Source organism: Nelusetta ayraudi, unplaced genomic scaffold (genome assembly GCF_046127955.1).
Source record: "Nelusetta ayraudi isolate G7.1 ecotype Tasmania unplaced genomic scaffold, CSIRO-AGI_Nayr_v1 ptg000219l, whole genome shotgun sequence".
In the NCBI taxonomy this organism is placed as follows: Eukaryota; Metazoa; Chordata; class Actinopteri; order Tetraodontiformes; family Monacanthidae; genus Nelusetta; species Nelusetta ayraudi.
This window is the reverse complement of record NW_027466268.1, coordinates 404,267-428,309: the sequence shown is the minus strand read 5'-3', so window position 1 is coordinate 428,309 and position 24,043 is coordinate 404,267. Positions and strand designations below refer to the sequence as shown.

The 24,043-nt window shown below is 51.6% G+C and overlaps 1 protein-coding gene across 2 annotated transcripts; it reads right to left on the bottom strand.

Annotated features, from left to right (window-relative positions):
- Positions 1-307: 307 nt before the first annotated feature.
- LOC142881837 (cAMP-regulated phosphoprotein 21-like) lies at positions 308-8,396 on the bottom strand. Of its 2 annotated transcripts, none has more exons than XM_076016191.1 (14): positions 8,228-8,396; positions 3,288-3,384; positions 3,152-3,254; positions 2,860-3,022; positions 2,737-2,775; positions 2,555-2,620; positions 2,340-2,451; positions 1,998-2,136; positions 1,692-1,829; positions 1,407-1,506; positions 1,210-1,305; positions 1,080-1,117; positions 904-960; positions 308-611 (listed from the first exon to the last, which is right to left on the bottom strand). In XM_076016191.1, the coding sequence occupies exons 4-14, from the start codon at positions 3,016-3,018 to the stop codon at positions 323-325; spliced, it is 1,233 nt and encodes a 410-aa protein (XP_075872306.1). In that variant the 5' UTR covers positions 3,019-3,022; positions 3,152-3,254; positions 3,288-3,384; positions 8,228-8,396; the 3' UTR covers positions 308-322. The 2 variants fall into 2 exon arrangements, with proteins under 2 accessions (XP_075872306.1, XP_075872308.1); XM_076016193.1 differs by lacking the exon at positions 8,228-8,396 and adding an exon at positions 6,175-6,338.
- Between the last annotated feature and the right edge of the window lie 15,647 nt (positions 8,397-24,043).

Sequence of the window (24,043 nt, the reverse complement as noted above, 5' to 3'; positions counted from 1 at the left end):
AGGTGTGTGTGAGGTGTGTGTGAGGTGTGAAGCAGCAGCAGCAGCAGCAGCTGCACCGGGCCTCTGTTCTTGCCCTGCTGCCTGGACGTGCGAGGACAAGTGGAGGTGTTGTGTGAAGATTTGCAGCTCTGGTGCGAAGGTTTGTGCGCAGACTTCGAGTTTTCTCGCCAGAACTTGCACTGCATTTTTTCTTCTTTTTTTTTTGCCAATTAGATTCAACATAATTTATACACTGCGATCTCTCCCACGAAAAAAAAAAACCCAGCAAAAAGAAACCCCGCAAATAAGCTCCGAGCGGCGCCGGCGCCTCTGGGAGCAAAATTCACACCTCGGGAAAGTTTTCTCCGGAAAAACAACAACAACAACAACACCACGCTGAGCACTCGCATTGACGTAACGTCTGCAAGCTCGCACCTGCGGCGCCGCCGTGCGCGTCCCAGCTGTGATTGGCCGGCTGGCGGGGCTTGGAGGCGGGGCTGGTCCACTGGTAGGAGGAGTCCGAGTCGGTGCTGCTCCAGGGTCGGGGGTCGCTGCCGAAGCGACAGTCCAGCTCGGTGCTGCTCTGCCGGCTGCTGCCCGTCCAGCTGGAGCCGGAGCTGTCGCGGCTCCCCCTGTGGCGGACGGCCGCAATCGCACGTCACGGGAGGGCGCTCGCCATTACTTGATAATAATCTGCTTCTTGCCGAGTCGAGGCCCCTCTCTCTCTCTCTCTCTCTCTCTCTCTCTCTCTCTCTCTCTCTCTCTTCTCTCTCTCTCTCTCTCTCTCTCTCTCTCTCTCCTCTCTCTCTCTCTCTCTCTCTCTCTCTCTCTCTCTCTCTCTCTCTCTCTCTCTCTCTCTCCCTGCAGCTCCGTTGACACGGTTAAGATGATAAATGACTGCGTGTGTGCTGACGGGGCTCCTACCTGAAGAGCTGCCTCCTCCTCTGGGTCTCTGCATATGGATTGTATTCTTCCACAGCCCTGGAAGAAAGCAAACAAACACACGCGGGCACGCAGGCGTCAATTGATCCAACAATCTCGTTTAAATGTGACGTTGTGAAAACTGCAAGACGGAGAGAAAACGCAGCGCGCGGCGCTACCTGGCTTCTGCGTGGGCGCCGTCTTGACTGCAGAGCGGCTGGGGGAAAAAAAGAAGAGTGAGTGAGTCAGTCAGTCTGTCTGTCTGTCAGTCAAGTCTGCCTGCCTGCCTGTCTGTCTCCACCGTCTCACCTCCCGGTTGAAGATCCGCTCCCGCGCCCTCCGGTACTCCTCCTCTCGCTCCTCCATCGACTTGCTTTGCTTCTCCTGCAGGGGGTGAAGTCGGGACTGCGGTGCCGGCCGGAGGGGAAGAGAGAGGGAAACGGGTCAGGACGGCCGATAGGACGCAGGCCGTTTCAACTTACGGAGGGAAAACACTCCGGGCAGACCTGCTCCTCGCAGCTGCTGTCCCTCTTCAAGATCATCTTCCAGTGGTGGATCTCCTCCGTCTTGTCCTTGTGCACCAGCTCCTGGAAGCGCTGCTCCGGTCTTCAGGGGAGAGAGAGAGAGAGAGAGAGACAGAGAGAGAGAGAGAGAGAGAGAGAGAGAGAGACAGAGAGAGAGAGAGAGAGAGAGAGAGAGAGAGAAGGAACGTCGGCTTTGATTTTCACTTTATGCTAAAAAAAACACACACACTCTCACAGATGACGGAAGAAAACCCAAACCCTGCTTACATGCGCGTGCTGCTGGTCCTGTTGATGATGACGGACCTGCCGGTGTGGTCCACGTTGTGCTCCATGCCGAAGTAGGCCGCCACCCGATGGACCAGCATGCGGTGGTAGGAGGACATCTGAGGGAACTTCTTAAAGGAGCTGCGGAGGAACAAAGACGTCCACGTGACTCTGGATGAAATGTGTAGAATCTCATTAACCTGCACTGGAAGGAGCTCGTGCCATGGAATACCACACACACACACACACACACACACACACACACACACACACACACACACACACACACACACACACACACACACACACCTGTCGCTGGTGATGAAGTCGGTCATGTCCTGCTCCAGTTTGAGCAGCATCATGCGGTCTCTGGGGTTGCTGTTGAGCGTGTCGATGATGAACTGCAGCAGGTCTATGCCGGTGGAGTCAGTGTACTCCACGCTCGGCTCTGGGAGGAGGCACAGGATCGCATTAGAAAATAATAAAAAATGATGAGAAAAAAAAAAAAGACAGAGCGCGCATGGCAATATAAAAAAAAACCCAAGAGAACTTCAAAGAGAACATCCAATTGTTATTTTTTATTATTTCTCTCTCTCTCTCTCTCTCTCTCTCTCTGTCTCTCTCTCTCTCGGTTAGAGGATGCGTGCGCACCTTTGGACAGTGCAGGTTTCTTTGGATCACTTCCCTCCTGCTCCGGCTCCTTGCAGGCGGTGCTGCTCTCATCGTGGTGACAGCTGGTGGTGACGGTGGAGTCTGGAGACACCTGAGAGGAATTAGGGCTAATCAGGCACGGGTGGCAATAACGCTGATGATGATGATGATGATTACAACGTGTGTGTGTGTGTGTGTGTGCGCGCGCGCGCTACCTGGGCCTCTTCAAACGGCGCCGACTCCTCGCAGACCGCCATGCTGCGCACCAGCCTCCCTTTGGCCTGAAACAAACAACGTTTGTTTGCGCAGGCAAAACAATATCGGGGATTCACAGAGTGCGGCGCAATCGATGTCGCAGCCTGGCTGAATAATGAGCGCCGCCGTCGTTTCAGCTTACCTTGACTCTTTTCTTTGGCTGCACCTGGCCACAGTGTTTCTGCGTGGGGGAGGGAGAGGATTGGTCAGGAGGCGGAGGAGGGGGAGGTGCATCGTTCTAATATTAATGAGCCTTTTCGCTCACCTGCTGCTCCGCCTTCTTGCCGTCGTGCTCGCACTCCTCGTCCTTCCTCTGCTTGCAGGCGGACGGACGCGGCGAGGGCGAGGAGGGGCAGACCGCCGTGTCACATGACGTCAGGTCACATGGCGCGGCAGGGGGGGAGAGCACGGCCACCTCGTTCATTCTTCTGAACGGCGGAGGACACGAAGAGGACACTTCCTGTTTCACTTCCGTCTGTCTTTTTTTTTTTGTTCTGTCGTGTGTGTGTGTGTGTGTGTGTGTGTGTGTGTGTGTGTGTGAGAGTTGTTGTCCCCACCTATCTGGAGTTGTTTATTGGAGAGGCTCACAGGTGAATGATGAGGGCATATATCCCATGTTCCCACGGGAACAAGAAACGCAATTATCCTCTTCGCTGCTGCTGCCGCTGCTGCTGCTGCCGCTGCTGCTGCTGCCGCCGCCCTCTCTCTCTCTCTCCCTCTCTCTCTCTCTCTCTCTCCGTCGCTGCCGCTCGTCCCTCTATCGCTCTTTTGCTGGTCAGCGAAGAGAAGCCTGGAGAGAGGGAGAGAGAGAGACCAAAGGGAGGAAGTGTTAGCAGCGACTCTACCAGCAGGAACAACGATGCTATAAGGTTTCTTCTTCCTGCTCCTTTCATCCAGGAGCTGAGACTGTTTGTGTTCGGGTCTCATTGTTTGGATTTGACTAAATGAATGAAATGAAACATTTCATGAAAATAATAGTAAAAAATTCAAATACGACGCTATTATTTTTTTTTAATCACTCTTTTAATCCGACACACACTCGTATTAGCTGCCCGCACGTAAATAACTGCTGGGCGTGACATCGAGTGGCTAAGCTGCTGCTGTGTGTGTGTGTGTGTGTGTGTGTGTGTGTGTGTGTGTGTGTGTGTGTGTGTGTGTGTGCACGCGTACGTACGCGCATGTGTAAATGCACACACTGTCATATGCGTGAACCTGTCTGCGCTTCCCAAAAATGCAGCTGGCTTTACAGTTGATCACTGCTTAAAGTCTATTACTGTAAGCAACGCCACGAGTGTGTGTGTGTGTGTGTGTGTGTGTGTGTGTGTGTGTGTGTGTGTGTGTGTGTGTGTGTGTGACAGGCACACGCAGCGCTGCGGTCGGACGTGTATCTTCCATGTGTGGCTCATGTGAGCGGATGTCTAGTGTGTGTGTGTGTGTGTGTGTGTGTGTCGTCCTCGAGCTTTTCTTAGAAGCAGCAGCTGTGCAGAGCATCAACCACTCGGCCAGAACTGATATTCCAAGAATGCCGGGCTTAGTCTCTGATCCCACTGGTGGGAATATCGACCAGACCAAAAAGACAAACGCACACGCACGCAAACAAAACACACACAACACACACACACGCAAAGAGGAAGTGGCATTCCACCATCCCTCCCGATGAGCCACCTGCGTTCAGCGGGGAGGCACTCTGCTGTGAGGCAGAGCTCCCGGGGACGCTTATTCCTGTAACGCCGGGCCAGAATAATGAGCTGAGAGGATGGCGAGTCCCACAGCATGGTTATTTAACACCCGACTGGAGATAACAGGCATTTTTATATGAAAAAAAAAAAAAAAGCTGGAGGACCTCTGTCACTCCAGATAGGAAAGCAAAGCGGTGTTTACCTCCCCCGCCGCTCGGCTGAAACCCAGAACATGACAGTCGCGATTCCGCAGAGATTAAATATTCTCAGCGAGTCGCAGCAGCAGCAGCAGCAGCAGCAGCAGCAGCAGCAGCAAAACTCTCAGCGTGTCAATGTCATTTAAAAACAAAAAACAAAAAACTATCTGACCAATTTCTGCGCTGACATCAGTCAATAGAAATAGTATTGCAGACACGGAAAAGCAAAGTTGCCCCTGCAGCCTGATAGTACACAAAATTGTAGAATTGTACATTTCCCAGTTGATGCATAATAAATAATTGATTCGCAGAGAAAATAACCTGCGGTTTGTTGGAGCAAGTTTCAAGGCAGCAGACGATCCTGCAGCTAAAAACAGTGGCCGGGTGGGGGGGGGGCGCTCAGTGACCTCCAGGGGGCAGAATGACTGGAGAGGCTGCGGGATGTTGTGACGCTGGTTAAACCCAGCCAGTTCCATGTGCAGCCAGCTGACCCTCACCTCGGCGCTGCAGGGGCCGAAGCAAGAAGAATAAAACAGCAGAGAGCTGCGGATTCCAGTGGATTAAAGCTGCCGGTTCCCAGCGAAGGAGAAGATGACAGGAGGGCGGAGTCAGAGAGAAGGATGGAGAGGAGCCGGCGAGGCGCCACGGCGGAAAGTAAGACGAATGGATGCAGGAGGACGGAGAGAGACGAGCACTGCAGGGACTTAAGAGGTGAAGAGAGGTGAAGCAGAGCGGCGGCAGAGGAGGAGGAGGAGGAGGAGAGGGTGGAGGAGGTGAAGGACGAGGAGGGGAAGGAGGTTGAGGACATGGAGAAGAGGAGGAGGAGGAAAAGGAGAATGAAGAGGAGGAGGAAGCATGAGGAAGAATGAGGAGGAGATGGAGGCGGTGGAGAGGAAGGTAGGAAGAGAAGGAGGAGGAGGAAAAGGAGAAGAAAGAGGAGAAGGAGGAGTAGGTGGAAGAGGAGGAGGTGGGGGAGAAGCAGGTGGAGGAGGAGAAGAATGAGGAGGAGATGGAGGCGGTGGAGAGGAAGGAGAAGCAGGAGGAGGAGGAGAAGGAGTTTGTAGAAGAAGAGGAGAAGAATGAGGAGAGGGAGGAGATGGAAGAAAAGGAGAAGAAGGAGGAACAGGAGTTGGTAGAGGAGCAGGAGGAGGAGGAGGGGAAGGAGCAGGAGGAGGAGGAGGTGTGACAGAGGAGACGGTGCTGCAGTTTGTCCGTGGGCTCTTTCAGCCGTCGGGCCGTGAAAAGGGGGATTTTGAAGCGCCGCTAGCAGGGTTTTTTTTTATTTTTTATTCTTTCCCTCTCGTAGCTGAGCGCTGCAGAAGCAGCCCGGCTGGCCGGCCGGCCGCCCAGGGGGAAGGTGTGACATGATCATTAGCGCGTGACGGATGGCGGCGGGAGGCTGGGAGCGCCAGTACCCGCTACATCATCATCCATCTGCTGCTCTCGCTGGAGGAAGCTGCAGCCTCAGAGACACCGACGCAGCAGGACGCCTCGCTGTTGGCTCGTGCACACACACACACACACACACACACACACACACAGGCAGGCAGGCCAGTGGGAAATTATCCAGCAGCCTCTCTCTCTCTCTCTCCCCCCCCGCCCCCCTTGTGGCCATTGTGGCCTGAGCCAAGTTATTTTAAGTGCTGAAGCCCAATACCTGTCCAGTGTGTAATTACAACCATTGAAAACGCTGTCTTTGAATACCTGAGCCGCAATTATCGGAGTCCTCTGTGCCCACATCTATCGCCCACCATGCAGCCTCAGTGGAAAATCTGTCCAGTCCGTCCGTCTCTCCCAACTGTCTGTCCGTCCTGGCTGTCTGTCTTTGTTTGCTCGCCAGAGGAAACGGGGGAAAAGCAAGCAGAAAGCCTCACCGCTTATAACCACAGACAAGCGTTTATGTTTGGTCTCTGAGGCTGCAGCGGGATTTGAGGGTGTGTGTGTGTGTGGGGGGGGGGGTGGGGGGGGGTTTCATCTTTCCTCCCTCAGCTCGGAGCTCATTAGGAAAGGATTCAAGCAAGGAAGGAAGGAAGGAAAGGAAAGGAAAGGAAGGAAGGAACGGAGGAGCAGAGAGCGACTGTGCCTGCTTTTAAAAACAATAACTGAACATCAGTGTTTGAGTCGAACTCTGCACAGTTTGCTCGTCATTCACTTCAACCTCCCGCATCCTACAATAATCCTCTGCGCATATTCATGCACGAGCGAGTCTAACGCATGAATACACAGGATGAGCGAGATACCTGTCTGCCATCTAATGCATCTGTGCATCACCGCCTTCCCTGCGCAGGGCACGTTTGGCACGACCGTCCGTCCGCGTTGCACTCGAGCCAAGTGCACAGCTCCGATCATTTATTACCATGACCCGCTTTTTAAATTCTCTCTCTCTCTCTCTCTCTCTCTCTCTCTCTCTCTCTCTCTCTCTCTCTCTCTCTCTTTAACGCAAAAAGTGGGGCGCCACACACAAGTCACACTGAGGTTACGTCGTCCTTCCGAGCCACCTGGGCAGCCGCAGCAGCAGCAGCAGCAGCAGCAGCAGCAGCAGCAGCCGCCGCTTGTTGCCACGGAGTCTTGCGGCTGCGACAGCTGTTCGCGCGCTCTGCAGCTGAGCTCCCCCAAAAACTCCGCCGACACGAGACATTAAACGCGAGCATGCAAAGCAGGCGTGCAAGTGGCTGCATTATTAAAAAAAATAAAAAATAAATTAAAATAAAAGCGTAAAAGGGGATTTACGCGGAACAATAAAAAGCACCAAGTGGGACCGATTCTGGTGGGGTAAACAAACAGGTGTCCTGAATCTCGTGCATAACTTTGTGTCATCCTACTCGCTGACCCACATGAACCCGGACAGTAAGGGGGGGGTGGGGGGGGGGGGTCTACTTTTTCTGTGCCGGACTCTCCCTCCCTCCCTCCCTGCCTCCCTGCCGGGCGGCTAAATGCAGAGGAACCGGTGGGAAGAAGTGTGCCGGCCGGAGCGCGGCGGCCTGCATGGACATGTGCATGTGTGTGTCGCATTACCCTGACCCAGGCTAAGCTGACACACCGGGCTATTTTTACCCCGGGTTGGGGGGGGGGCACGCATGGACCTTCTGCTCCCGGACTTCACTGTCGCTGTCAAGAGGTGGCACCGGCTCAACACGCCCTCCGACCGGCGGCATTTCAGATAAATAAATAAATAAATAAGACCGTTTTTTTTAAAAAAAAAAAAAAAAAAGAAAAAAAAAGAAAACAGAACTATGCGGGAAAAAAAACGGACATTTTTACGCACGCGCCACCCCCAATAGGAAGTTAGAAACGCTGCTCAAAACTTGCCGGGGTTTAACCTCCTAACGTGACAAATACATTTGACGATTAAAAAAAAAAAAAAAAAAAAAGCAACGTTAGATCAATGTTAAGAAATAAAAAACAATTCTAATTCCTGAGAGTACCAAATTAGCCCCGTCATTCATCCATTCGGCGCCGCTAATGCTGGCGCCTGAAGGGGGTGATGCGACTGATAGCTCCGCTCCGCTCAGCTCAGCTCCGGGGCGCAGTTAGCTTGTCGCACCTCCCCCCATTTAAAAAATAACACCAAACAGATCGATTGATTGAGAGCTAATGGTCGTAATTCTCGAATTTCCATCTCCACCTGTGGTCGCGGGGTTGATATCGGGACGGCAGCCGCGGTGGCGGAGGGATCTCTGGTACCGGTGGCCGTTAACTGTCACCGCGGGCGGACGGATGTCGCCGTGGTGCGACAGCGAGTGTCCGTGAATCTTACCGTGGTCAGCGGCTGAAGGGGTGTCTCGCCTCGGCTCGGCTGCCTGCCTGCCTGCCTGCCTGCCTGCCTGCCTGTGGCTCCTGCCGCCCTCCCGTGTTGTTTAGACGAAGCGACGACCCGCGGCTGTTCCGTGTCTGTTGACTGCGAGCTCCGTTGCTCCTCCTCCGCCTTTTGCCCGTCTCCGGCGGTGCGGTGAGGGAGGGAGGAGCAGAGGGGGGGAAGAGGGAGGGAGGTGTGTGTGTGTGGGGGGGGAAGAGGCGGTGGAGTGGCAGCGGCTCCTTCCCGGAGCCACGCGCCCACGCACGCACGCACGCGAGGAATGCACGAGAGCTGTCCGTGGCTCCCGTTTTTGGACACGGTCACTTCTCGTTCTCCTCGTCCTCCTCGTCCTCCTCCTCCACGTCAATAATAAAAGTCGATTTAAAAAAAAAAAGAAGAAGAACATCTCCATCGTTGCTTTCCCTTGGTTGCAACAGCTGAATTTAGCAACTGAAATAAATAAATGCTAGCAGTCATTCACCCAGGAGGAAAGTTACACTATGCAGCCTACCTACCGCTAGCCAAAAACACGCTAGTGCTAACTTAGTTGTTATCTCTTCTTTTAGCATAGATTGATTTACAGCCACTACCTACTGTATGTATCTATCTAGCTATGTAGCTAGGGACCGAGAAAAATTGATTTATTTATCCAAAAAATAAAGGCTCGGCCATCACACTATATCTATCTATCTACACTATCTATCTATCTACAGTATCTATCTATCTATATTTCTATCTACACTATCTATCTATCTACAGTATCTATCTATCTATCTATCTATCTATCTACAGTATCTATCTATCTATCTTTCTATCTACACTATCTATCTATCTACAGTATCTATCTATCTATATTTCTATCTACACTATCTATCTATCTACAGTATCTATCTATCTTTCTATCTACAGTATCTATCTATCTATCTATCTATCTATCTATCTATCTGCCTGCCTGCCTGCCTTTGCATTCCTATTAACTCCATTTTACTTGAAGTAATTAGTGTCATTTCCCTTTTGCTTGACACTATATTAAACTGGGTTATTGCCTCCTTTAATTCAAAGCATCTGACTACTTCCCCCTCCATCGGTGCTTAAATTAAGACTTAATGAATATACAGAGCAGGCTATTAGAAAGGTTATTTTTACAGGACGGGGGATTTGATGAGGGAATTTGCAGGCCCGTTGGCCCCGCTACTCTGCAGGCCAAAAACTGCTTTCGAATATTGGAAAAGCGTGTTATTCTTAGGTTGTTAATTTGAAGAATGGGCGATGGGCCCTTTTTTCAGGTTCAGTCAGGGCTGCGAGGCACCCGACCAACTCCCATTCATTCGGATGAGAGATCTTTATTTCGAGGTAATGTAGGAAAACATTCACATGAAAAGAACCCAAATGCAAAAACTCCAAAATAAGATTGGACACAGAGATCTTTTTCCAAGTGAGGATTTCATGTTTTATTCATGACTGACAAATGTACACTTCCCAGAAACACAACTTCCTGTTAATTCTCACGCTTCATGGCTAATTTGAAAATCTGCTCCGTCTCTGTAGCATTTTGCCTTCTACACACGGACAACGTTCCAGAGTTCCACGGAGGTCTGGAAGAAGCGACTCCAAACAGAGGTGGCAGGAGACGGGACAAGCGCGGCTTAACTCCAATCTCATTCATTTCAAAGTCCTTCATACAATCCATTATTTAAAGACAAAATGGCACAAGATATAGCTGCTAATTTATGGATATGAGAAATGGAGCCTGGAGGAGGAAGAGGAGGAGGAGGAGGAGGAGGGAGGGGGGGGGGGACCACGTCTAACAGTTTTGCCTTGCGTATTTAAAATGCAACTGGGAACAAGTTTTTTTTTATAGCGTTGTTTTTACATGTTTTGCAAAACCAGACGTTGTTGTGACTCTTTGGACGGAGCACATTTGACTTCAATAAAGTTGGAACCCATGTGGTCGCAGAGCCGGCGCTCTACTTTACTGCAGGTGATCTGTACAGTGCAAACCAAACCAAACCAAACCACAGATCAGATGAGTTTGGGGCGATGTGCGTCGCCAGGATGTGCGTCATCGCAAACCGCCAGGTCCACACACACCCCACACACACACACACACACACACACACACACACACCCCCACCTTTTGCAACGCTGACGTCACCTTTCAACCAAACTTGATTGAAACATTTGAAACATTGGAACATGAGGAAACAGCGTGGCAACGTGCAATGAACATTTCTCTCCTTATGTATTTCAAAGTCCTCCCTCCACGCTCCAGCGGGGCGGTGTGCATTTCATCGAGAGTTTTGCTCTGAAAAGGTGCCAGTAACAGACGCACTCGCAGAGCGACGCGCTCACACACCTGCTGTGTGCTGATTCTGGAAGTATGGCTGGCATGCATACGCACGCGCGCGCACGCACACACACACACACACAGACTCAGTGGCGCTTGTTGCGCGTGCACAGAAATACCACTGCACTTGCGGTTAGTTATATAAAAGCGCCGAGTTAGAAAGTGCACAGCTGACCGTGTGTTTATATGTGTGTGTGTGTGTGTGTGTGTGTGTGTAACCTTGTCATGCTATTACATCAGTGCCAGTGTTTTGCTGAGGCACTTCGACGGCTGTTACTGGAAGAGGGATTGATGCAGCTCTTCTCAGGGAAGGTGAACCTCTTCCGGTAGACGCGTGATGTGGTTCCTCGCAGCCGGACACGGAGTCTATATGAGAACCAATATTTGCCTGCAAACACATCAAGTGTTTGCACTCTTCTGCCGAGAGAGAAAGTGAAACAGAAAGAAAGAGGGGCCGACGCAGCTGCAGTCACACCCGCTGGCTTCAGAGGACTCCAGTTGTGCTCACAGACTTCAGAACTATGAGGTCTTTATGGCCTACAAAGTGCATTTGGCTTCACTTGAGCCAGCATGGTCGCCAAGCTGACGTCACCAAAATAGAATGTTTGCAAATCTGCTGCATCTATTTGGGATAAGAAAAAAAAAAATAAGTGGAGGGTGATTGGACGAAACTGTCTGTCACATTTAAGGAAGTCAGTCAGATTTCTTTTTTTTTTTAATAACGTCAACAAAAACCAGCTGGGAACTGCACAGAGCTTCCTGTTTGTGCAAGAGGTAGACACCTGGCATGCAGCAAAGTCATGGTGCAGTGTGTTGCCAGGGTTGAAAACTGAAAATGTGGCCCAGTGCTGATCATGAGAGGCCCCATGTTAGCGTCCAGTCATGCTCTGACTGAGACTTAGATTGGAGCTTTTCAAGACGGACGGACGCACATTAGAATGTCACACGAAACAGGTTTTGAATGCATTTCCTTTATCTATCGCTTTTTACGAGGGGTTTTCAAAGGCTTTACTCGACACATACGTCATTGAACAAATGTGATTGTGTCTGTGACCAGTTGAAACATGATTTGCCATGCGGCGAAACACCGGCGACCCTTTAAGGCAGCGGGCAGGAGATTTGACAGAGGTCACCAGCAGTTGGCTGCAGCGGCTGCAGCTTCAGATTTATTACGCGGCCTGCCGCACAAAGACACATCCTGTCACCGCGCGACACCACATGCTTTCACTTTTTCGAGAGTGAGCAGACAGTCGGCGGGATTGGACGGCCTCGCCTGATTACAAATAGAGGGCAGGAGGTTTTGTTTACCGCCATACCGCTGGAAACTCACACCGCCGCCTCTCAATCCGATGATGTCGACGCGGCTCTCCGGCTTTGATCATGGCCATGTGCTAAATGCCTGAGTGTGTGTGTGTGTGTGTGTGTGTGTGTGTGTGTGTGTGTGTGCGCGCCCACACGAGGGCAAGGGGTGCGAGTGCGTGCGTGTGCGTGTGTGTGTGTGTACAAGAGATCGAGTGACACCTCAACAAGTGAGGATCATAAATATTAATGCGGGCTCTCATGAATATTCAGCGGCCCGGGGTATGAATATTTAAAGCATGATGGAGCGTGTGGCTGGGTGACTAGACAGCCACAGACAAGAAACAGACAAATAGTCCTTCCTTCTGCTTCCCAACCTCAGCCAGGAGCAGCAGTCACGGCAGCAGGAGCGGCAGCAGCAGCAGCAGCAGCAGCAGCAGCAGCAGCAGCAGCAGCAGCAGCAGCAGCAGCGGAGCTCCGTCTTTCAGTTGCCATTTATTCTAATTAAGAAAACTACATTTTATGATTTCTGCCTCCTTGTGCAACACGGCTTGCGGTGAGAGGAATAGCGCGGGTCATGTTTTGGGCTAAATGAGCCGAACCTGCTGAGCGGAGGCTCCCTGCTGCTGCTGCTGCTGCTGCTGCTGCTGTTCCCAACACGACAGGCAGGAAGCGCACTGAGTCCCCACTGAGAGTAAAGTACATTTTGGCTTTCGAGTTTAGGGAGGCATTTTTAATGAGGCTCCGCCCCTCAGGTGGGTTGGTCTTTCACCGCGTGTTCCATAACCATTGACCAATGACGCACTGAGACGGAGCCCACCTGGATGGAGAAGACGGGAGGCCGAAGGTGAAAAAACAAAGCCGACGGTGGAGAACTGCGTCATGCGAAGAGACGCAGGAGAAGCAAAGCGAAGACGTGTTGCACAGAGGACGAGCGGATGGATGCGCAGGCGTCAGGAAGTGACCATACAGAATGTGAATACAGAAGTGTCATCACAGAGGAGGACAGCTTTCCACCAGAGACCAAGATCACAGTCAGCAGTGTTCTGGCAGATTTTGCGTGATATGGCAGCTTCAATATCCACCACATGCATCTGACAGTGACGCTAAATCCCATTCGATTAAATCCATCCATGTTTTAAGACACAAATCCGTTCATCCAGCCACTACACGCCCCCACCGCCACCCCCACCGCCACCACCACCACCAACCAACCAACCAACAACAACAGAATTGTTGCCTTTCTATCAATGTCACTCACATGAACTTGTTTGCCGCAGTGAGAAGCTCCTCAAACATCAGCGGGAAGGGTTGCGTCCTAAAATAGTCTCGCCATCCAACCCACAGCAACGGTTCTGCATCACAACACCGTCTGTGGGGTAACGCCGAGCCGACTGATCTCATTGGGCGGCTGCAGGCGGATGTCACGGACCGTTTTTTTTTGCATCATTTGCTCGTACAGTGGAGTAGATCTAATGCTTCTTTCAGAGCTACAGAGTCGCTGAGGAGATGAGAAGGGTTGGGGGGTGAAGTGGGGTTGTTGTTGGTGGTGGTGGTGGTGCAGAAGCGGGCCCCCAGGAGGAGGAGGAGGAAGAGGAGGATGAGGAGGAGGAGGCTCCAGCGGCACTAGCGAGGCCCCTTCATGAGGATTTGCGGCGCTAATTAGCGGCGTCGCTCACCGCTACATTTAGCGCCCACAGTGGGAGGGCGGTGGCATCAAGGCAAGCTGAACGATTTGGTCTTGGAGGGAGGAGGGGCGGGGGCGGGGCAATGGTGGGACGGTGGAGGGAGGGTACCTGAGCAGGGGCGGAGCTACATGGTGGCCTCCATGGTGGGGGGGATCATGTGACCAAACCACCTTTTGTATTTCAAGATAAAATGTATTTCTGACTTGACGATTGGCCCGGATTTCATTCTTTCAATACATTTTAAGACACTCTGTTTGGCTTCCTGGAAGAAAGCACTCGCCGTGAGCCAGTTTGTTTCTCTTGTTTTGTCCTTATGCTTGTGTTATGCTTCTAATCTCAATTGTTTAAATTATTTGTGTGCCCCAATGTACAGCACTTTGGCTACGCCTGTGGTTTTTAAAATGTGCCATATAAATAAAGTTGACGGTGATGATGATGATGATGATGATGATGATGATGATGATGATGATGTCGATGATGATGGATTTTGTTCTTGGTGGAAACAAGACACTCAAATATCTACATTTTGCAACACTAACCCTGATCCTAGGACAGTAGGAACAAGTTGGCACAGGTTCACAATTACTATGAGCATTGAACAAACAATAATAATAAAAAAAATAGTACAGCAACAATCAGAATGATGTAAACCGCTGCGCGGTCATTCCAGGTGTCTACTTATTGCCGCCGCCCACGTGGCCTATAGGAAGCACTTCTGTCACTTCCGCCCCTGTAGGCACCTGAGGGCGCCCTGACGTGGGAGCCGGATTCAGGTGCAGTGCGTCACAGCAGCAGCAGCAGCAGCAGCAGCAGCAGCCTAAACGGGAAACGGAAGCGTTGAAAGTCACACACACGATGGCTGTGTCTCAATTCAGGGTCTGCACCCTTCGAAGGAAGCGTCCTCCGTCTGAAGGAAGCGTCCTCCCAAGGACCCGGCCTAGGACGGACCAAACCCCGCCTCCCCCGGTAACCACACGGGACGGTCTAGCCTTCGGCGTATTTCCTGGTTGCGTCCCCGCCGTTCCCTCCTGCTGGCCAACCCCGGAAGTGAGGTTTTCATAGCATCAAGCTAACCATTGGTTAGCCTTCTAACAATGCCGTTGGATGTTCGAATAAGTAAAAACCCTGCGTTAAAAACGGAATATTTCATGTGAAATTTCAATACTTAAATTTATACGTGGTGTCTTTGCCAGTAGATGGCGCTAATTTCAGCTGACTTCCCAGGATGCTTTGCAGCAGCACGCAAAGCATCGTGGGATACAGAAGGACGCGAAGGATAGTAGCGGTGCAGCCTTGGAATGGGCTAACAATAGCGCGCACTCCGAGGGCGCATTTTCGGATATTTGGCAATTGGGACGAGCCTTCACGCAGTGCTGTGACGCAACTGGCCTTCAAAAGCATGCTTCCGAGGATGCAGACCCTGAGAAGAAGAGTCCTCCCTCAACCCTCCAATCAATGGAGGTGAGTCACCGTGGATCATCCTGCGGACGAGGGCCGGAGTGCGTAAAAGAAATAAAAATCATTATTATTTTCACAATAAAAAAAAAAAAGAACATCTTAACAATAACAACGTGATTGCCTGCGCAGGCAAGCCGGACGCGCGAAGGACACGTGTGTGCTCCTCCGAGGTGACGGGAGGAAGTTCACCCCGCACCTGGCTGGGAGAGAGAGAGAGAGAGAGAGAGAGAGAGAGAGAGAGAGAGAGAGAGAGAGAGAGAGAGAGAGAGAGAGAGACTTGAGCGCGTGTGCGTTGGTGCATCTGCGCGCGCGTGCGCGTGGGCTCGCGGTCTGCAGCGGATGTTCGACAGGCTCTCACGCTGCCTTCCTCCTCTCCTCCGCGCGCTCAGCCGGTGGGCGTAAACTCTCTGCTTCTTTCTTCTCCTTCTCCTCCTCCTCCTCCCCCTCTTCTTTTCGCTAAACGCCCTTTTCTCCATCTCCACCAGCAACACATCACTCCACTCCTCTCTCTCTCTCCCTCTCTCTCCCTCTCTCCCTCTCTTCTCGCTCCGCCGATCCCTCCACCGCGTGCGTTTTGCCGTCTTCCTTTTTGACAGGTCTTCAGAGGGATGGGGGGGGGGGGGAGGGGAGGAGGAGGAGGGGAATCAAACAGCCCCTTCAATTAGAAACAGCCCACACACACACACACACACACACACACACACACACACACACACACACACACACACACACACACACACACACACACACACACACACACACACACACCATCTCCATCGCTTGTCGCACTTTGTCATTTCTCTCCCAGACGCTCGCAGACACCTTTGTTCGCTGCTTGAAAACACGCCGTTCACCAGTGGCGCTGAAAAGAAAGAAAGAAGAGAAAGAAAAAAGAGTGGTGGTGGTGGTGGTGGTGGTGGGGGGGGGGGGCGTAGAGGATGGTGTTGGGTGGTGGTGGTGGTAGGAAGGGAAGGGAAGGGAAGGGAAGAACCGTTTAGCTTTGAAGAACAGAAAAAGGAGAGACGGGCTTTTATTTTGCATTGGGACTGAGAGAGAGTGTAAGTGTGTGTGTGTGTGTGTGTGTGTGTGTGTGTGTGTGTGTGTGTCTCCCCTCATTGACCCGCCGGCCTGCTGCACAGCCGCCGCCGCTGCCGCCGCCGCCGCTGCTACTGATGCCGCCGCTGCTCATGATGAGAGGAGCGCGGTGTTTATCCAGCGATGCAAATTATGGATCCATAACTCGCAGGGTTGTTGTTGTTTTTTTTTTTCTCCCTTTTTTTTTTTCAAAGTCATCATCATTATCATTGCATCTGCATAACGCCGCATTTTGAAAAGGGCCCCAGTGTGTGGCATTTCAAAGGGGTCTATTGGCGTAATAAATGGACTGGAGTTTGTTTTCTTGTCCTGTTTTTCTTTTTAAGTTGGATAAAATCCTCGGGAAAAAACAAAACAACAACAACAACAACAACAACGACCGTTTGCTTTGCAAATGCCGATGACGGTGATGAGCATCAATATTTACATAGAGAGCAGATCCGCTTTGCATCAGTGTGGCAGCAGCCACTCTGACATCAAGTGGGCGACATTAAGGAAACAGGGGGCTTTTGCGTTGACACCACTGAGGACAGTCTACGCTCTTAACCCACCGGGCGTGGCCAAACCACGGCCCGGGGGCCATACGCGGCCCGGTTAGCATTTTAACGGGCCCCGCTGAACTCGAAGAGCTCATAGCAATAGTCAGTAAGTCGTTAAATAGCCGTAGTTCATGCATTTCGTCAGTGTTTTCAGAGTCGTTTGGACAAAGAGCCAAACACCGTGGGGCTGCAAAGACACTCATTTGGTTCTGATGCTTTCCAATATCTCCCATGATATATTTATTTCTCCTATGAGGTGGCTCACTGCGGCCCCACCAGTCAGAAAGTTTGCCCATCCCCGACTGAAGCGTTAGATGCTGGTAGATATTAATGACTGGACCTGGAAGACCAGAGTCGGGGAAAAGAGGGGGGAAAGCATCTTGAATCTTGAGCCAACGCACTGCTGCTGGTCAGCCAGCAGACCCTCAGCCGTCCCAGAGACACAGGGACTCACGGTCAAACAAGCAAGCAGGCTGCATCTGAAGGTATTGTCTCGCTTGAGAACACACACACACACACGCACAGCAAGAGAGAAGAGCAGCGGTGGGCTGCGGAGGAAGAGGAAGTGACAGACAGGAAGTGAAGAGGTGCAGACAACAAAGGTTTATGTGGGAGCTGCAGACCTCCAGGCGCTGGCAGCTCCAGTAGCAGCAGTAGCAGCAGCAGCAGCAGCAGCAGTAGCAGCAGCAGCAGTAGCAGTAGCAGCAGCAGCAGCAGCAGCAGCAGCAGTAGCAGTAGCAGCAGCAGCAGTGGCAGCAGTAACAGCAGCAGCAGCAGCAGCAGTAGCAGCAGCAGTAGCAGCAGCAGCAGCAGCAGCAGCAGCAGTAGCAGCAGCAGCAGCAGCAGTAACAGCAGCAGCAGCAGCAGCAGTAGCAGCAGCAGTAACAGCAGCAGCAGCAGCAGCAGTAGCAGCAGCAGCAGCAGCAGCAGCAGCAGTAGCAGCAGCAGCAGCAGCAGTAACAGCAGCAGCAGCAGCAGCAGTAGCAGCAGCAGTAGCAGCAGCAGCAGCAGCAGCAGCAGTAGCAGTAACAGCAGCAGCAGCAGCAGCAGCAGTAGCAGCAGCAGCAGCAGCAGTAACAGCAGCAGCAGCAGCAGCAGCAGCAGCGACCTGGAGGGAGTCTGCTGGAGAGTTGGACTCTTGCACTCTTTTTCCAGACTTTTCCCTCCCATCAGCAAACCTCCTCCACCCCCTCTCCCTCCCCCGTCCTCCTCCACCTCCTCCCCCAACCTCCACTCAACGCTGGCGCTGTATAATGAGCCGCAGCTTTTGAGATTATGAGAGAGAAATGAGAAGAAGAAAAAAATGGGCTTATGCGAAGGAGCCATTTGCACTGGTGGCGGCCAGTGCAGGCGGCGGTGCACTTGTCACTGTGTGTGTGTGTGTGTGTGTGTGTGTGTGCTGTGATTCCATTTTTCATCTTCACAATTGCTCTTTGTTCCATCGCGGAGCGTGAACGCAGCGCCATTCAATGCACGCAGGATTGTTTCAGGTTTTCTTTTTAAAAAGAAGAAGAAGAAAAAAAACACTTTCTAAGAAGCCTGTTGACATTTATGAGACACCAGTGTGTGTGTGTGTGTGTGTGTGTGTGTGTGTGTGTGTGTGTGTGTGTGTGTGTGTGTGTGTGTGTGTTAATTGTTTCCTCCTCTCCCTCACACACTCGCTCAGGCCAGCGTCAGGCTGCACGTGAGCTCCGCTTCTCCTCCTCCTCCTCCTCCTCCTCCTCCTCCTCCTCCTCCTCCTCTGTACAGCCACAAGTTAAGTTTTGCACGTGGCTATTTATATTTATATATTCTTAAATACAGCCACATATATAAATGTACACACGCACAGACACACACACACAAACGGGCGCATATAGATATATATATTTTTTTTTTGGCTCCTAATGAGGTGAGATTTTCTTCCAGTCATAGCAACGGTCTCTATGGAGACCATGCGCTTGGATACCAGATCCCATTCCGTTTTAAATGTCTTATTATGGGCTGCGGCTCCCCCCTGCACCACCCCCCCACCCCACCACCTTCTCCTCATCCAAGACTAATTAATTCTAAATTGTCACCCTTTTCCTTTTTTTTTCTTTTTTTTTTCCCTTTCTGCAAACGGTGCACAAACGTCCTCAGAGTTGCGCCGAGGTTGACGGCGAGCGGCGGAGACTCGGGAGCGGAGCGAGCTCCATAATTTGACAACGAGAGGCCGCGCTGGCTAAATAAAGGCACTCTCACCCGGCTGACGGCCGGGGGAGGCGCTCTATTATTACCGCCGGGCGCGGCCCATTGATCAGGGCCGAGCCCGGCGGCCCCCCCCGGCCGGGCTCGTTAGAGCAGCGGCTGGCGGTGCAGAGGTCACGCCGGCACCGAGACCCTCAGCCTCATTTGCTGCCACGGGGGGGGGGGTTTGAGACGGGCGATCAATTGAAGTGTCTAGAAGGAGGGAGGAAGTGGGTGAGAGAGGGACTCAGGTGCAGCAGGTGTGCAGGAACCTTTAAGAAAATATTTACAGGTGGGAAGGGCTAAAAAAAAAAAAAAAAAAAAAAAAAAATCAAATTATGATGATAGCTCCTGCACTGACAGCTCCATGTGCCTTCGTATTTACAGTAAGGCTGTGGCATGTCACACACCCCCCCCCACCTCCCCCCCCGCCTCCCCCACCCGCTCCCTACGATGACAGACGCCCCGAGGCAGCTGCACGCACATGTACTCACACACACAGGTACACACACACACACACACACACACACACACACACACACACACACACACACACACACACACACACACACACACACACACACACACACAGTGACAGGTGCTGCATTGTTATGGCATGGCCGACTCTGCCAGCTTGTTTTCTTCAGACCTCTCGGCCCGCGTCATGACGCACAGATGAAAGAGGAGGTGTGGGGGGGGCTGGGGCTGGGGGGGGGCGGGGGTTGGTCCCTGACAAGAGGGTACGGTGTGCGTGTGTGTGTGTGCGTGTGTGCGTGTGTGTTGTATAAGAAGGTTAAGTAAATCATATCATTACTGGGAGACGGCGGTGGCCTCTGCCTGGGCTGTCGGCGCGTCTGGACTTTGGCCGGCGCGCGACAGCAGGTGGCGCCGATGACGTCCGTCTCCTTCTCGCCCCTTGCGCACGCACGCACGCACACGCACGCTTAACACCTAACACACTCACACCGAGCCGTCCCATCCACTGTCACGTTCTCCGGTGTCAGTCGCACCGGATTCCAGCGCGCGCCGCCTGAAATTCCCCCCCCCCCTCCCCCCCCCCATCATCATCATCATCATCATCATCATCATCATCGTCCTCTCTGGTGGCCACTTCCTGACACAAGAGTGAGCACGCACGCACGCACAGGCTGGCAACCCACGCAGGCATGCACGCACTGTGACTCGGTTACACAAGCGGAGCGGCTCAACCTGACACAGGAACACGCACAACAAAAATAACAGCAGAGAAGCGGAAAGACGACGAAGAGGAGAAGGTGGTGGTGGTGGTGGTGGTGGTGGTAGGGGGGGGGCTCGGGGAGTATTAGGAGAAAAGAAAGAAGGGCTTATTTGGCCGTGTTGTGTAAGCGTGTTTCATCTTCCCACGGCCGCCCACCGCCAGCCCACCCACACAGGTTAGATCCAATAACTGCTGCCAGGACTCCATCTCGCAACACAAACATCTCGCTGCCGCCAAGGAATATTGCCGTCGTCGAGTTCCTTTTCATAATCTCTCTCCCTCTACACCCACACGAGCACATGAGTGAGGGGAGGAGGAGGAGGAGGAGGAGGAGTAGGAGGTGGTGGTGACGGAGGGTTAAAAACTGGAGAGATGGTGAAAGAGACTGAGGAGAGGAGAGGAGAGGAGAGGGATGGAGGGAGGAGGAGGAGGAGAGAGGGAGCCCATGAGAGCCGGGAGGTAGTTGTTATAGTAACTGAGTCTCTATAGCTGTCAATCACTGCTATTTCAGGCATCCTGCTTCTATGGAGAGGGAAGATATGTGCGGGGGGGGGGGGGGTAAAAAAACATCACACATAGGAGGCCCGCGGAGAAAACACACAATATCAGCCAACAACACACGCGCGCACAAACGGACCGACGCGGGCAATGTAAGCCGCTGAAAGCGGCCGCGTTCATTTCGGCACCGCTTTGCGCGGAAAGATTCCGACACGTCGGCGTGCGAGCCGTGGCTTCCGCTTCAGAAAAGGAACAAATGGTTTGAGGCCGTTTACAGGTGGTGGATGCAGCGCAGGCGCGCTGTCAGGTGTGCATCAGTCACCATCCTGGACTCCCTGGCATGGGCAAACTACGGTCCGGGGGCCACATACGCGGCTCGTGAAACGTTTAATCCGGCCAGTGGAACTTGAAGAAATGATATTATTTAATAATAAATAATAATAATGATAAGTAAAGGAAGGAAATAGTTGGATTTGATCCTTCTTGCAGTGTTTGAAGAGTCATTTCGATAAAGAGCTAAATACTGTAAACACTTCAAAGACACTGATCGTGTTGCTCATTTTCAATTGACATTGAGGCACGTGCTTTGCACACATCCCATAGTGAGGTGGGTCATCAAAGCACTGCATCCATCTGCTGCTCCAGAACCCACCAGTGAATAAGTTTTCCCACCGCTACCCCAGACTCTGTGCATCCCCAGGAAACAGCAGGTTTAGCCCTGTGTTTACAGCCTGCTGCCAGAACTGTAGTTCAGGGGGAGTTTAGAGAAGAAGATGCAGCGTGAGGCTTTTTGCTGTGGCCACGTTTGCTAACATGGAACGTTTGAATCCTTTGACCTTTCAATCCATTTGTAAGGCGGCGTTCTACACAGTCTCAAACACACACACACACACACACGCGTTTATTTTCAATGAAACTCTCCACCACTGCAGGTAAACAATGTGTACCAACACCACTGTTGCCAGGCAGGTTGGAGCAGTTCGCAGCTTCTGGTTGGTGGTGGATCAAAACTGTGTATAAAAAAAAAGGTGGAAGGTGTGAATGTTGTCCACGCCTCTTCACATCCACACAACAACACGGGCAGTTCAAAGCAAGTTTACCAGCTTTTTGCCGCCAGATGTTTTCCTTTGACGTTTAAAATACATTTCTAAATTCCCTTTTAGCTACAATATCCCATTTAATCCAAACTTTTGTGGACTTTTTTTTTGTTTTGTTTTAATCAACTGCTTCAAGCAGTTGTCTAGTTGTCATGACAAAACGAAAATATTTTTAGCAAACGTGTGTTGCCTCCTGCAGGTCTCCCGCACACTGGGTTCTGGAGAAAGCGGGTACAGACGACTGGCGGTTGGATGTTAGCCAGGATTTTGGTCAAATAGAACTTTGAAAACAGATTATTTCAGTGTTTTTCAAACACGAGTGTGCCGTGAGATGTCAGGTCTGCTGTGAAAAATGATTCAATTTCACTTCACAGGGTTTTTTTTTTTTTTTTTTCCTTCTTCAAAATAACATCCCATTGTGCAGTGAGTGTGCTTTAAAAAGGGCTTGCACGCCTACTTGCCTCCCTCCGTTCCTCGCAGGATAGCAGCCTCGTGTGCGTCTAAAGAGCCGCAGGTTTCACACCGAGTGATTATAAATAAATGAAGAGACCGTGTTGTCATTATTGGGCTAAAAGGTGTTTGGTTGGTTGGTTGGTTGGTGTGGGATTTGAACAATGTGAAAAACGCCGCTTTGTTGGTCCCAATTTTCCTTGAGAACTGATTTTTTTTATATATATATTTTTAAATGCATTTCAACCAGAAAAGAAAGTCAATCAAATAAATCCGAGCAGTGTGTTTGAATGCCAACAGCTGAGTGGAGCTGCTGGAGCTGCTGCTGCAGAAGAGAGGGAAAAAAATAACACGCTCGCCTCAGCACAGCTCGACTGGGGGACAAACTCATGGTGTGCGGAGAGCGATGAGAGCAGATTGTGCGAGTGTGCGCGTGCCAGTGGGTGCAAGAATAGTGTTGAGCGCCAGTGAGCGAGCGAGCGGGCGCCGAGCTCGGGAGCCATTAGACAGAAGGTAATTAATACCTGTCAGTGCGGCGCTCCGCTCGCCGCCTTAATTCTGTTTCGGGCCAATTAAAATATGACACTCCTCCGGCGGAGAGCGCGTCTCGTTAAAATTAAGCGGCACCGAAAATGCGCCGACACCTTTGATGAACACGTCGGCGGCTACAATTAGCTTTGGCAGCAGCGATGGGCACGTGGAGCGGAGACAGAGGCGGCGGCGAGCGCGCGAGCGAGCGAGCGAGCGAGCGAGGCTGCGGCGCCGCCGTGTTGTCACTTCCTGCCGAAGGATCCGAGTTTAGAAAGCAACGCTGCTGTGCGTCTCTCTCTCGCGCGCACACACTTTTTTAGGGGGGGGGAGTGTTTGTCTTGCACGTACATTTATTTTCGACGCAAACTCACGCTCGTTTCCAGAGAGTTTGCGTTTAAAACCGTCATCTACGTAGCTTGCAGGTGATACCGTTGCCCAGAGCATTCACATTCACATTCACATACAATGCGTAGGGGCTGCGTGGCTTGCGTACGTAGATTAGGCCATGGATCGGGATCGCTTGTGCTTTTCAGCTTTGTAAATTCAATTTCTTTGTGTAAAAAAAAAAATAATAAAAAAAATAAAAAATAAAAATACATTGATTCGGCTTGTTTCCAATGACTATATACTTTTTTTTGGAAAGCCCATTGTAAGTTATGATTTCGCACTATTCTGACGAGCCACCGGCCTGTGATGGTCACGGCCACGAGCACCGCGGGAGGCCTCCTTTATTTTTCTGAATGAAAGTTGGCAACACGATGTGAGACTGATGAGCAGTGAAGATGAGCCGGTGGAAGAGAGACACATACACACACGCATTGTGGAAAAACAACAACAACAACAACAACAAAGTACTTGATGAGGCTCATGAGGATGGAACAAAATGGAGGAAAGCAGCTGAAGATGAAGAGAGACAGGTGGTGGTGGTACCACACACACACACACACACACACACACACACACACACACACACACACACACACACACAAAGGATGCAAGAGCATTTGGAGGAAATTCAATTTTGGTGGGTTGTGTGTATGTGTGCGCGCACGCGTGTGTGTGTGTGTGCGTGCATGTGTGAATTTCCCCCTTTCGAAGTGGAGCTGAGAGAGAAAATGTAAAGTGGAAAGGAAAGACTTGACAGAGAGAGAGAGGAGAGAGAGAAGAGGTGGACTGATGGATGCAGGCGGAGGACCAGCAGCTCTCTGCCAACATCTCCATGCATCCTTCCAGACATCAAACTGTGCTGCCATCTGCCACACACACACACACACACACACACACACACACACACACACACACACACACACACACACACACACACACACAC